The sequence below is a fragment of the Athalia rosae genome, chromosome 4 (assembly GCF_917208135.1).
Source record: "Athalia rosae chromosome 4, iyAthRosa1.1, whole genome shotgun sequence".
Taxonomy (NCBI): Eukaryota; Metazoa; Arthropoda; class Insecta; order Hymenoptera; family Athaliidae; genus Athalia; species Athalia rosae.
The window spans coordinates 1,196,286-1,209,401 of record NC_064029.1 but is presented as its reverse complement, the minus strand read 5'-3'; the positions used below and the strand labels follow the sequence as shown (position 1 = coordinate 1,209,401).

Here is a 13,116-nt window from a genome sequence, read left to right as displayed (position 1 = left end):
GTGTACTAACCAGTTGTTCTATACCTATGATAACAGGATGCGTTTTGGGATAAAGAAGACGGTGCCGCTAATAAAATGAAATTGTCACTAATGACCAACGGGAGAAAACCAATCCCACCAAGTGAGTGGCTCCAATTCGATAGTAATAATCAACAATTCTATGGTGTACCCGAGCAAAAGGATATTGGACGTAAACAGTACCAACTGATTGTTGAAGATAAAGCAGGTACGCCTTTAAATATTGACCACTAAAAATAAAGTTCTGTTTTCGAAAAACCGCGCTGTGAGAAGAATTTTGCATCATCTCTTGACTTCTTTTCAGGTGCAAGCATAACTGACGGCATAATTGTAGTGGTACATCCTTCAAATACATTGCCGTCCCAGCGCAATGTTGAATTTTCCATGACTCTGGAAGTACCCTATAAATCATTAGCTCATTCTGCTAGTCAGAAGCGCAAATTTATTGAGAAAATAAAGGAACTATTCAATGACAAGAACACGAGTGCTATTTCATTGGATAGCATCACTGAAAATACCGTTGTCACGTGGCACAATAATTCATTGGTAACTTCCTATTGTCCGCACAAAGATATAACACAGTTACGCGAGGTATTTGTCAAGGATGAGAAAATGTTGACTGATCGTGTTGAAGAAGTCATGGGATCTGAGTTCCCAGTTAAACAGATAACTCTGACCCCAACTGGACTTTGTCTTGGCGAACTGACAAGCATATATTCACCAAGTATAGTTCCACCCTTGGAAGATACAACATCAGTTGGAAAATCTCATGATGATCTGATCATCACCTTCATAGTTCCGGCGATCATAATCGCTGCAATGCTTATTCTAGCTGGTATTATTGCCTGCATTTTATACAGACGGAAACGTAGTGGCAAGATGAGCGTCAGTGAACAAGACGACGAAAGGCAAAGCTTTAGAAATAAAGGAATTCCGGTTATATTTCAAGATGAACTGGATGAGAAGCCAGATCCAGGTAAATAAAATGATTAAAAAAGTTGTCTTCAACACCCTAAATTAAGCAACAGAACAGTGAACGAATTCTATATTCCAGGCAATAAATCACCAGTCATTTTAAAAGAAGAGAAGCCACCGCTACCACCTCCAGAATATCAAAAGACTGAAGACGGAGCCGACGTACCTATGCTGCAGAGCGAAAATTCTGAAGAACCGTACCAACCGCCGCCACCTTTTGCCACAAATCGCGACAACAATCGTCAAAATAGACCAAAACCAACTCCTACGTACAGAAAACCTCCACCTTATGTACCTCCCTAACAAAACACGGTACACTCGCCAACGCGTAAGTATATGCTAGCAATGCTCGGAGACTCCCCAACGCATGTTCAAAATGAAACACAAAATTACAATCAGAATAATTTTGAAAAACAACCAGACAACCACGAAGCCCATAACATTTACGGCAATCGATAAAATAAATTCAAAGCTTTGGTTTCACGCGCTATTATATGCGAATTCTTGAACTACAGTTATGTTCGTTATTAGATATTATAAATTTTTGATTAATTATTAAATTTCTGTAGTGGATATTCAACACAATTCACGCGTTGCCTTTTGTAACGAACTCTTCTAGAATAAATCTTGTGTGAGTTATTCAGTTCGAATTACAGCGATTTTTAATAAAACCAGAAACAGGTAAATCTTTTCGTAACGTATGATTATGCCATTGAAGATTTATGCGATCAATACTCAAATACCAAGTCACATTCAATATTCAGTGCCATTTTTAGAAGCAATATTATGTAATCCCGATATAAGACACGACATAACTGCATATCTGAACCTGAAACAAAATATTTGCTATGCGATAGGCAGTCTCTAAGTAACATAAGATTTAAAAATCTCTAATACTAGGTCAAACACTGCCAGAAGGAAATTGTGAAATTTCATTGACTTATTGTTCTTATTTGAAGACAAAAAAATCTGATCTTTTTATCAGAAAGCAGGGAGTTTCTCAAATGTGACTCAAAGTGTTGTTTACTCAATGCCGCTTCAGAGTGACAGAAAATGCTTCCATCGGCACAACTGGCCATAAAAAAAAAACAACAATGATAATGTATAAAGGTATTTTCAGATAATCAAGAATAATTTAATAAACCATTCAACATTCAAATGTTGAACGGTACAATTAAACATGACGATTGTTCCACATGAATTTTCCTAATTTGAACGACGTCAATAGAATGAAGCAAAAATTTTGTAAGGGCAGCGACTTATTTACAATTGCAGTTATCTCAAGATCTTTTGTACATTTGACTTTTAACGTTCGATAATATTCTTTTATTTTCGTCTGAAGTACTCGAAGCGATTAAATTCAAATACAGTAGACCGATGTTAACAAATTTTCTTGCTAAAGAATTATTGAGCGATTTCTTGATACATATGTTGTTTGCTATTGTTTGTTTCTACTTAGCGCACATTTTTTGTCAGGGGTGTTCGTAATACATATGCACCTATACTACGTCTTCGTTTTTACCAACACTCATTTTTGTATCATTTTTATATCGCTATAAAAAATATTGATAGTAAGATTAGTGACATTGCCGAGTTTAAATCAGAGTTGAATCACTGGACCCTGATGTAAACACAACATCTTTATTAAGATAGAAGAATAAAAAGCAACAAAAAAAAAATAATAAAAATAAATAAATAAAACCAACTATTTAATTTAGATTTTATATAGTAACCAAGCCAAAAAATATCTAATATAAAAAGGTTAATAAAATAATAAAACAATAACCGTACATAAAGTGTGGTACTGTACTTATTGAATAAATTTTTTAATCTTGTAACAATTTTTTAACTTTTTACTACTGTGTTATTAAACAATAATAAAAGTGATTTAATCAACAAGTACAGGCTGTGCTGTGAATATGGACATGCAACTGCAGTTTTTGAAAGCAATATTTTTGAAAAGAAACATGAAAGGAAACACTACTTGACCGTGTCTCAAAGTTCAAGGATTTGCTTCGTGAATATTGGGGTGACAAATTTTTGTGAATTTGGTATCACTTGTAAAACATGCGCGAATGCCGGTGGAACGTATGTAGACCGATGAATGAATGTTTGATATGTAAGAATGGAGGATATGATTATTAAAAAACAATAATGTATTAATTCATTTATTCATAACTTAGAACTTAAGGAAATCTGTATGTATACTAACTCAGCACTGTTCATCACGCCTTGTTTATCGCCGTCAATTTGAAAAAAATACTTCCTTGGAAATCGTACATCGAACAATTCTCTAATAATGATTTTAAATGTTATTCCTATAAGTTCCTTGCATGAATCGTGGAGTTTACGTATCAGAAATGGCGATTCTGAGGTACTTAGTAAGTGTAATTGCTTTGTGGAAAAATATAATTATCGATTCTATTAAATTTGATACTTCTCTCCAGGTTTTGTATGTGGAATATTGACATTAAGTTTTAGCAGCCGAATTTAGTTTCACTTCTACATTTAGTAAGCTAAATTTATGCCTTTGTCGATATTTCAAGTTGAAAAATTTCGTTTGATGTAACTAGGATTCGGCGATAAACAAGTGTTACTCATATCATGCTTCTTTCATATCATCTTTTTATGCATATCTGTCAAACGCTACATCATAATTACATTGTAACAAAAATTATGTATCATAGACGTGTATGATATATACAAAACTTTCAAAAAGTCCAAAAATATTTAGAGGTCAAGTGTTTCTATCGCCGTCATTAAATCATGGAAGAAGATAATTTGTATTTGTAAAAAATTAACAAAAGTAAAGAGAAAAAAAAAAAATAAATAATAATTGTGATTGTGGTATTTCTATACTTGATCTGGGGATCATCAGATCTAAAGATATTTGGTCTAATGAACAAAAATATCATTTAATCCTAAACCCATATCTTGTAACGGGACAAAAGGTTCACAAGATGGTAACAATAAATAAGAGTAAAGTCTATCGACATTTTACTTTATCATTATGAAGTGACTTAACACTCTTGTGAATGACTTTCTTCTATGGATAGTAGCCTAATTTTATACAATATAAACCTACTAATGAAACTGATTGTCTCGACAGGATAAATGACAATAGTAGATTTTGGCCAATAGAACAAATGTCTCGGTATTAATTATTGTAATTTGTATGAGAAATAATTTGTGTCATATCAAAGCTACGCGAATGATTCTCATTAAAAAATGTATTTCAATTCGCATGTTAAATGTGCGGAGACAAAAAAATATATATTATAAATAAAAGATAGCGTATATACATACCTATATTAGATAATATCATTGCCTGGAATTATTAATATCATAAAAAATAATCAATTCAAATTCTCGTAAACGCTTTTATGACACGTCTCAAGCATACTATACACACCTATATTAAAATCTGTATACTTGAACAAGTATATAAGACGTACCTATTTTCTGTTTCTTCTATCAATTATAGGGTGTCTAATTAAAATTTTTTATTTTCACCTATTGATACTAAACGAATTATATTGCTGAAATTTTAAGTAGACAATCTATAAGTTAATTCGTGGCCATATCATATGTTGTCAGTAATGTATGATGAAATATCGAAATAATATACATATATACAGATAGATCTGAAAAGTATATATTCAACACGTGTAAAGTTAAGAGTTAATAAAGTCATTTTAGGGTAAATACATTTGTTTTTATTTGCCTAAATTATTACATTTTCAAACACATTAATCAATGCTACTACACATACCTATATCTGATCATAGGAATATTCAAGTTTGATTATTTAGCTACCATTATAAAGCGACGAAATTCATGCTGTAAAGCAATAATGCACATCGGGAATTTCTTTATTCTCACATCTTTTGACCCATCCATTCCAAGCATAGAATCCATGTCGTTTAAAAATTTTTCGAGCACAAACCACGTCGTCTGTGATGTTGTCATCAATCATGTCTGCGAAAAGTGAATATATTTAATTCCGACCAACAAATTCATCGATAAGACGATGAAGTTTTACCTTCGCATTTCACGTGGCAATCACCTCCTTCTATCCCTAATGAACACCAGAATTTCCCATTGACCTATAATTCGATAATGACGAATAATACGATGTTTTTATTTGATCGCAAATCTAGCAGTGCAAAAGAAATCCGGAAATCATTTAAATTCTCACTTGAAATAAGCCATAGTCAAAGCTACCATTTTTGTTAGGACCACCAATGATTGATGTGTTTCTTGCACTTTCATTTTCCACCAAGCATACCCCTATAAGATAACATATCAGGTTCATGTATAGGTGCAACATATGCTAGACTTTCATAGATACAAATCAAATAACAAATATAAATTGAATACTTGCAATCATTAATTTTTTCTTCACTTAATCCTTGTCTGACGAGTTCTAATGCCAGTTCACATCGCGAGAATTTTTTTCCTGTGCAAACCGAAGCAAGGATGGCAAATGACGCCAAAAAAATATACAGCCGCAGCCTCATATCTCACGATGGATTTAAAATAAATCACGAGAAATGAAGTACAAATAAAAATCCAAAGTCGTGAAATCAGTTGTCAATATTATTATTCGTGAGCTGCCGCAAATTATGAGTGAATATTGATATGTAGTACCACCAAACTTGGATGATGACCTATTGGTCAAGCAGCATCTTCAAACTGAGTGAGCCGACATCTCAAATGCGTTCCATTTATTATACGACGAGGGAATGAGAAATAATGATCAAAAAATAATCATAATAAAAAGTTAAATAATATTACGAGGACGTTAGATTTTGTTCGATAAAAATGATACGCGTAAAACGACGTTTGTCGTATGCGGCAGTTTGCATGAAACATACTTATATATACTTGTTGCGTGTGGGCTATTTGTGTGCATATTTATTTCTAGGAATTCAAATTGCTCGTTAATTGACCTTTGCTTATTGTTCAAATTTTCGAACGGAGTTCAATTCAACACGAATTGTATTGTATGGTTTTTGTGCATACATCAAGTTCATCAGAAGGAATACAATATTTCCTCTCATGTTAGCCGGCAAACGAATAGAGAAGCATCAGCATTATGTTTAAATGTAGACGTCTTAAAATTATGCATTTCAAGTACGGGTATCATTTTGTCGGGACTTCCCTCAAATGCATATGAGGTCATTTCGCTGTAAATCCCCATCTGAATGTAATCCTGTGCATACGTTTTTTTCGTCGCTAGGGTTCAACGTAGTCAACACGATCATATATCTTATTATCGCATTGACAAGCACGATAATGTTAATAATGATAAAAACATGATTAAAACTATGAGCAGAAAATGGAAACAAAATAAAATTACCATATTGTTTGAATTGCAATCTACTGAAGACGTGCCAGACTCTGATTCACGGGCACCCATTCATCATGATGATAATCCTGGTATGAATATTTCATGCAATCCTTGAACGATCCTTGAACGAAGACATAACTGAAGATTTTCCACACTCGATTCTGTAGAGTATCAAAGGTTGTTGGGGGTAGGATCTCTGTAGAAGTATCAATATTCGTTAACGATTTAAATCGGTTTTGATTTAGAAGTAGAAGAGATTTAACGACTTCTACCGGGCAAGTTTAGCAATAAAATAGATATACCTACGCCAGGAAACGAGCGCGGAATACGACCGTCGAACGACTGCGCGTTCGAAAATAGATCGCAATCACATGATATTTTTTGCCGATTAAATTAGGTTACAAAATCAGCAGTTTGTATGAACAATGCAACAAATAAGTATTCATTTTTGTTACATAATATCGTTGAGGATTTACAACTTCACCTGCGGCTAGCGATATTTCAATAAGCAACAGGGAGAAAGTAGCACAGTTTGTCAAAAATTGTCGGTCTGCGGAAGGGTGGGGGAATGACGCGCAAGGGACAAGGGAGGCTCGACCGAGGACTCAACGACGATCACCATTCACCGGACTCCGGAGACCGCCATTTTGCTGTTCTTGTACGCTTGTCGATCAGATCAACTGATCATCAGAGTGCGTTTGGTTAAGAATTAACCATTTTATTAGTTGTTTGTCAGTGATTTACCGGTTTCGTCAGCGTTGATGATTGGGATTCCGCGTGACGATCGACACAAAATAACGGTGAAAATCCGAAATAATATGAAACGGAGTTCGAGCCGGGATACACCACCGCCCCGTGTCAAGCGGTCGAGATCCTCCATGGGAAGGTACGCCGAATGTTTATTCATTTTCACACTCATTTCTAGCTCTGGGTCAGTATTCTCTTGCTGTTATCTCTAGCAGACTGATGAAATGGAATTTCTGTCGTATTCATTTATTTATGAGCTACGCCAACAGTGCCGACACTTTCGTCTCTCGTAATAAGCCATTGTTCATTTTTCCATATTAATTTCAGCTCTCCTGTATTCTTGTGATTCATAAAGTGTTCTTAACCCTATCTTCTGAACTGTGCATTCGGAACATTCTTTCTGTTATTTTAATCGAGCTAAAACTCTGTGGTACCTAGCAATACTATGCTGATCTTATAACATTGGCTTGTAAATAAATACCTCATCGTTGGTGAACTTTCTATCTATGTGATTTGACTAACATTGATATTTACACAGTTGTGAGTGCCAGTTACCCTACAGTTAATTGATTTGCTTGTGAAACTAGGTATTTTTGTGAGACAACTCATTGTTAGTAGACATTCTCAAAAATGAAAATTCAAACGAAAGTGAATTATTTTTATAACTCTAATGTTAGAAATATAAAATAGGTTCATAGTTTGCATGATGTACTTTGATCTCATCTAATTCATGGATTCCATACTTGAAGGTATGACGACTCGAGCGACGAACGGATTACTCCGGAGAGGATTAGACGGCGTAGTAGAGGTGCTCGGAGTCCGAGCCCTCCGAGAGCCTCATCTCATGCTAGATACGTTGAGTCAAGTTCTCACAGGGATGAGTATTTGCGGGCACCTCGAGAAATTCCACCAGAACGCCCATATAGTTACAAGGTTCTTTGTGTGAGTTCGATACATCCGAAGGCAAGTGAAGAAGTGATTAAAGATACTCTCTACCGGGAGTACAAAAAGTTTGGTGACTTCTCGATAAGAATCTCGCACGAACTTGACGAAAGAGTCGCCTACGTTTGCTTCAGAAGCTCTGAGGATGCAAGAGATGCGAAACATGCTAAGCCCCGAATCATTTTATATGATAAAGTTGCTATGGTAGAACCTGTTTACGAACGACCGGAATCTTATAGAAGACCGAGATCTATTACCCCACCTGACTACGAACGATATTATGCCAGATCACCAGGACCCACTGAAAGACATAGACCAGTTGAGAGATATGAACGAGTTTATGGACCACCGGTTGGAGTTCCACCTCACAGAGAGCTTAGAAGAGAGACGATTCCTCCTCCTCATCATGAATTTGTTCGACCACCTCTACATCATGGACCCCCGCATGTTCATCCTGGTCCACCACATCATTATGGACCTCCCAGGCACATGATGATTCGTCATCCTGCTCACAGTTTTGAGAGAATTGAGAACAAAAAGGACAAGTTTCCAAACTATCTGCATCATGTTTCACCCGAAGATGATCCATTGGCTACTAGAACGTTATTTGCTGGTAATTTGGAGATCAATATATCTGAAGAAGAACTGAGACGGATATTTAGCAAGTATGGAATTGTGGACGACATTGATATCAAAAGGCCACCACCAGGAACAGGAAACGCTTATGCGTTCGTAAGATTTCAAACCTTGGACATGGCACATAGATGCAAGGTCGAATTATCTGGTCAGTACATTGGGAAATTTCAATGCAAAATTGGATATGGCAAAGCAACTCCAACTACTCGGATTTGGGTTGGCGGGCTTGGTCCGTGGACTTCGATTCCACAGTTAGAACGAGAATTCGATCGCTTTGGAGCAATAAAAAAAATTGATTACATCAAAGGTGACAGTAATGCATATATTCTGTATGACTCTATCGATGCTGCTCAGGCTGCTGTTAAAGAAATGCGAGGATTCCCACTTGGTGGTCCAGACCGAAGACTAAGAGTCGATTTTGCTGATGTTACTCCAGGGTTTGGATTTAAACCAAGACCTTATCCAGAAGACGCAGCAGAATTCCGACCCAGACCCATGGAGTACGAATCTCCTTATGATCCCTATACACCGGAAGCTGAATTCACTTATGCTCCACGGGGATTCAGAGGTCGCGGAAGTGCCCCATGGCATGATAGAAGAGGTGCGGGAAGAGGGGGATATCGCGGAGCTACATATATCGAAGGCTATGTGAAGGAAGAACCCGAATGGCCGAGTCGACGACCTCCTCCTGAAATAGATTATGAATCACCAAGAGGTCTAAAGCGATCTCTGTCTCGCGAACCAGGTGTAGATCGATCCAGATCTCGTTCTCCCAGGCGAAGACCGGTTGATTCTGATTCTGATTCTGAAACTGCTAGAACGGGAATGTTGTCAACCTCTAGAACGCTTCCAGAAGTTGCGAGAAAGTCTATAGCTGTCTGGCAGGGAGCATTGATACTAAAAAATTCTTTGTTTCCAGCTAAGTTTCATCTTACGGATGGGGATACTGAAATTATAGATGCGCTAATGAAGGATGAGGATGGGAAACATATGCTCAGAATAACGCAACGTTTGCGTTTAGATCAGCCTAAGTTAGATGATGTCTCTAAACGTATCCAGACTTCCAGTTCTCACGCGATATTTTTAGGGCTTGCAGGATCTAGCGCCGCCATCACAAACGATGATGCAAATGTCCAGACTCGGCCGTTGCGGAACTTAGTGTCGTACCTGAAGCAGAAAGAAGCTGCAGGAGTTATATCTCTATTAAATAAGGATACGGAAGGAACAGGAGTCTTGTATGCCTTTCCTCCATGCGCTTTCTCTACAGAACTCTTGAAAAGAACTTGTCCAAGCCTCAGTGATGAGGGTTTAAAAGAGGATCACTTAGTTATCGTTGTGGTGAAGGGCGGCAGTGCCTAAGTTATGCTTCTTAAGGTTTATTCAAGGTAAACGTGCTGAATATTACGATATTATATTTATAAGTTAAAAAATTTGGCTGATTTTTCGAATTGCTAATTGAATATGGTAGAAATATTGTCTTATAATTTGTGTACAGTTCATAAATAATTTACAGTGCATTAATCATATCAGCATGAGCGACTATACTGCATTTTCTTTGATATTATCTATTTTTGTTTTTAGTACATCATTGTTATACAATCGTTTTCTTCTATGAGTACTGACTATCAAAGTGCAAATTGTACAGTTTTGTGATCTGCAAGTCCAAATTCAGACAAAACAATTTTCAGAATCAGCCAAGATACATAATTTGATGACACAATGTGTGCGGAACGTTGTACAAGAACGTAGTAACGAATTACCAGGTCATATTATGTTGATTCTAATGTAGATGACTGCCGGTGTCAGAATACTTGAAAATTCTGGTGATTTTACTGAGTACATGTACTAAAAATGAAGATAATTTGCCATTAACAAATTATAGATTTAGCTCCACCATATGAGTGTGCTGCTAACAAAATGGTAAACAGAATCTTATATAGTTCTTCCTCAACATGGATCCATAAGTGAGAGAATTAATTTTATCATGTAATATGATTTTGGTAACGTTCTCTTTACTAAGTTCGAATCTGGCTCCTAAAAGTTTCACCATTATGACTTGTGGTGTAATGGTAAATGATGAATGATAACTGCTTATTGTAATTATGAAAAAGCTATTGGATTTAGTATATATAGTTGACACAGGCATACAAATAATTTTAACGTCAAACAGGCACTATCATGTACACGGTTCTTTCACATTTGAGATGGTACGTATTTTGAAGTACGTTGATGTATTAAGATTCTCTACCTATGCATACGGAATATATATATACATTGACACACATGTATATATATATATATATATCCTCATACATAAATATATTCAAAGATGAAATAAATATTTACTCGTAGATATAAATAGAAAGTATGTTTAAGACAAAAATTTTCAAGTAATATGTCTGCAAACTTTGGCAAACCAAAAAAATGGTTAGATTTACTTTGCTATACATTGTCACAACTCATTTATTGCTTTTATGATTATTTTAACTAATTGTGAAGTGCGAAAGAACTGGTCTCAAATCTATAGATTGTTGTATAAGATCAAAAATTCAGATTAGAGTTACATCAGGTAATAGAATTTCAATTTTCAGTTAATATTTTGTATTAATATAATTAGATGCGTAATATTTAAGTGCTTGTGCTATAAATTATCTGTGAATGATATTTAATTTCGTTAACATGGACAGTGTTCGAGTGTTGCTCCGTGATGAAAGGAACAGAAAAAATCGATCACATAAAACTAAAAATTCTTTGATTAATTTCGGTAAATGTTTTGTAACTTATTAAGAAATCTAGTGGAGCTGTACTAAAGGACTGTGTTCTTGGTGGTATTAAAAAAAAAATCTTGAATTGTGTACAGTGATGTAAAACAGTGCTTGTGTTCTCGCCTCCGAGGGTGAATTATTAAAGGTATGAGAGTAATCTCCAGGGTAGGTCGATGCTTCGAGAACCCGGGAGATGACGAAAAGCCAAGGCACACTCGGAGGCGAAATAAGGTGCGGTGGTAAAGTGTACCTGGTGTTGCAACAAAATGAAATAAGAAAAGAAAAAAGGAAAACAAATAGAGCCGATTGCAGACAAAACTGTTGATTGTGTTTAATTTCTTAGCTGTATAGCACAAAATGCCTATCTGTCGAGTTGGAATTGGAAAATGAGTTTGGTTCGTTAGTGATTGAAAACTTAACTAGTAGCTGAGTTGTCTCTGTGATTATTCATTCAACTGACTAAAAATGAAAATTTTCGAATCCATTTTAGAATATTAAATTTTAAAATGCAGTTCCAAAAAAAATTTGACAATAATTCGGTACTAAAATAACGCATGCTAGTGTCTAGAGAGAAACAATTTTTTTTCAATTTCTTCTGCAATTTTTCTTTGGTATTTTTTCAATTTAAGTTAAGTGGTCGTGAAGTTGGTGCTGTGGTTCGTAATTCGATACTGTTTCCAATACATTGATATTATTCCTAATGCATTGAGAAAGAAAGGATGAGAAAAATGGAAAAAAATATCAGTTTTAGTAGAAAATGATTATTCTAGTGTTCTTCAGTGGCTACTCATGTGCCAGTTTATTTCATGTTACAATTAATCATTGCAAAAGATTGGTTTTAAGCGAAATTGCGACAATCCAGAGATAACTGTGTTAGTGATTATGTGGTCTGTGATATTTATCGATAATAATTTAAAGAAGTTTTCATTTCAAAGAAGAAAGTTTAACATAGACTGGCTTTCTGAAGATTGTACTAACTTCAAGGTTTGGATTGCAAGAATCCTAGGTGCCAAGTTCTACTAAAAAAAGAAATACACTTTCCCAAGTTCCCTTTCAGTCATTTATGCATATACAGTGAAATGATAAGCCCACTGTTCAGGAAGTACGCTTTTATCCCTATAACATGTATATCAGCAGTAATGAACAAAGGAGAGAGAAACCAAAGATTGACACTACTTGTATAGTTCATCGTCATATCTGCGCAGTTATTGTTCAAAGAAAAGTTCAGTGAAATTTATTTTGAAGTTGAAAAGATGAAGTCTAATTAAAATTTGCATGCCGCTATTGCTGCCTCTACCGCATTAGTGAAAGTGAGTTGTTCGGTGGTTCTTTGGTTCAATAGCGAATTTGTGAGGTGTTTTTGCAGATCATCCATTCCTATGGTCTGTGCTTAGTATCCAGCTTTGGATACGTATTGGTTCAACCAAGTTACAATCAATGGTAAGTTTCGTCGGGAGGAATTCTTTTTGTTTCAGAAACTCTGATCTATTGCTGCAAGAACCAAAGAGAAACTTTGGTCCTACTCCCATCGCAAATTGCGGAAAAGCAGAGGATTATACGTGACTGCTGCTGATGACACCGATGTATTTTTAATCATGAATAAACAAATATTTATATAATCCAAATGCATTATTACTTGTTCCTTGTATTCTCCACCCAACAATCACGCACACCTAGAGT

General features: G+C 35.6%; 3 protein-coding genes across 5 annotated transcripts in view; 2 read left to right on the top strand and 1 right to left on the bottom strand.

The window, feature by feature from the left end:
- LOC105687524 (dystroglycan 1-like) overlaps nucleotides 1–4,698 on the top strand; it is a 60,558-nt gene extending 55,860 nt beyond the window's left edge. For all 3 annotated transcript variants that reach the window (XM_048654604.1, XM_012403239.3, XM_048654605.1), the window contains 3 exons: nucleotides 37–226; nucleotides 323–994; nucleotides 1,073–4,698. In XM_048654604.1, coding sequence (XP_048510561.1) covers nucleotides 37–226; nucleotides 323–994; nucleotides 1,073–1,296 — 1,086 coding nt within the window. In that variant the 3' untranslated portion in view covers nucleotides 1,297–4,698. The remainder of the gene's footprint in view (nucleotides 1–36; nucleotides 227–322; nucleotides 995–1,072) is intronic.
- Nucleotides 4,687–5,816, bottom strand: LOC105687526 (lysozyme-like). Its single transcript, XM_012403245.3, has 4 exons — nucleotides 5,378–5,816; nucleotides 5,192–5,283; nucleotides 5,036–5,099; nucleotides 4,687–4,971 (listed from the first exon to the last, which is right to left on the bottom strand). The coding sequence occupies exons 1-4, from the start codon at nucleotides 5,511–5,513 to the stop codon at nucleotides 4,829–4,831; spliced, it is 435 nt and encodes a 144-aa protein (XP_012258668.2). The 5' UTR covers nucleotides 5,514–5,816; the 3' UTR covers nucleotides 4,687–4,828.
- Nucleotides 5,817–6,676: 860 nt separating this feature from the next.
- Nucleotides 6,677–13,055, top strand: LOC105687589 (RNA-binding protein spenito). Its single transcript, XM_012403368.3, has 2 exons — nucleotides 6,677–7,232; nucleotides 7,843–13,055. The coding sequence occupies exons 1-2, from the start codon at nucleotides 7,108–7,110 to the stop codon at nucleotides 10,028–10,030; spliced, it is 2,313 nt and encodes a 770-aa protein (XP_012258791.1). The 5' UTR covers nucleotides 6,677–7,107; the 3' UTR covers nucleotides 10,031–13,055.
- Nucleotides 13,056–13,116: the final 61 nt, after the last annotated feature.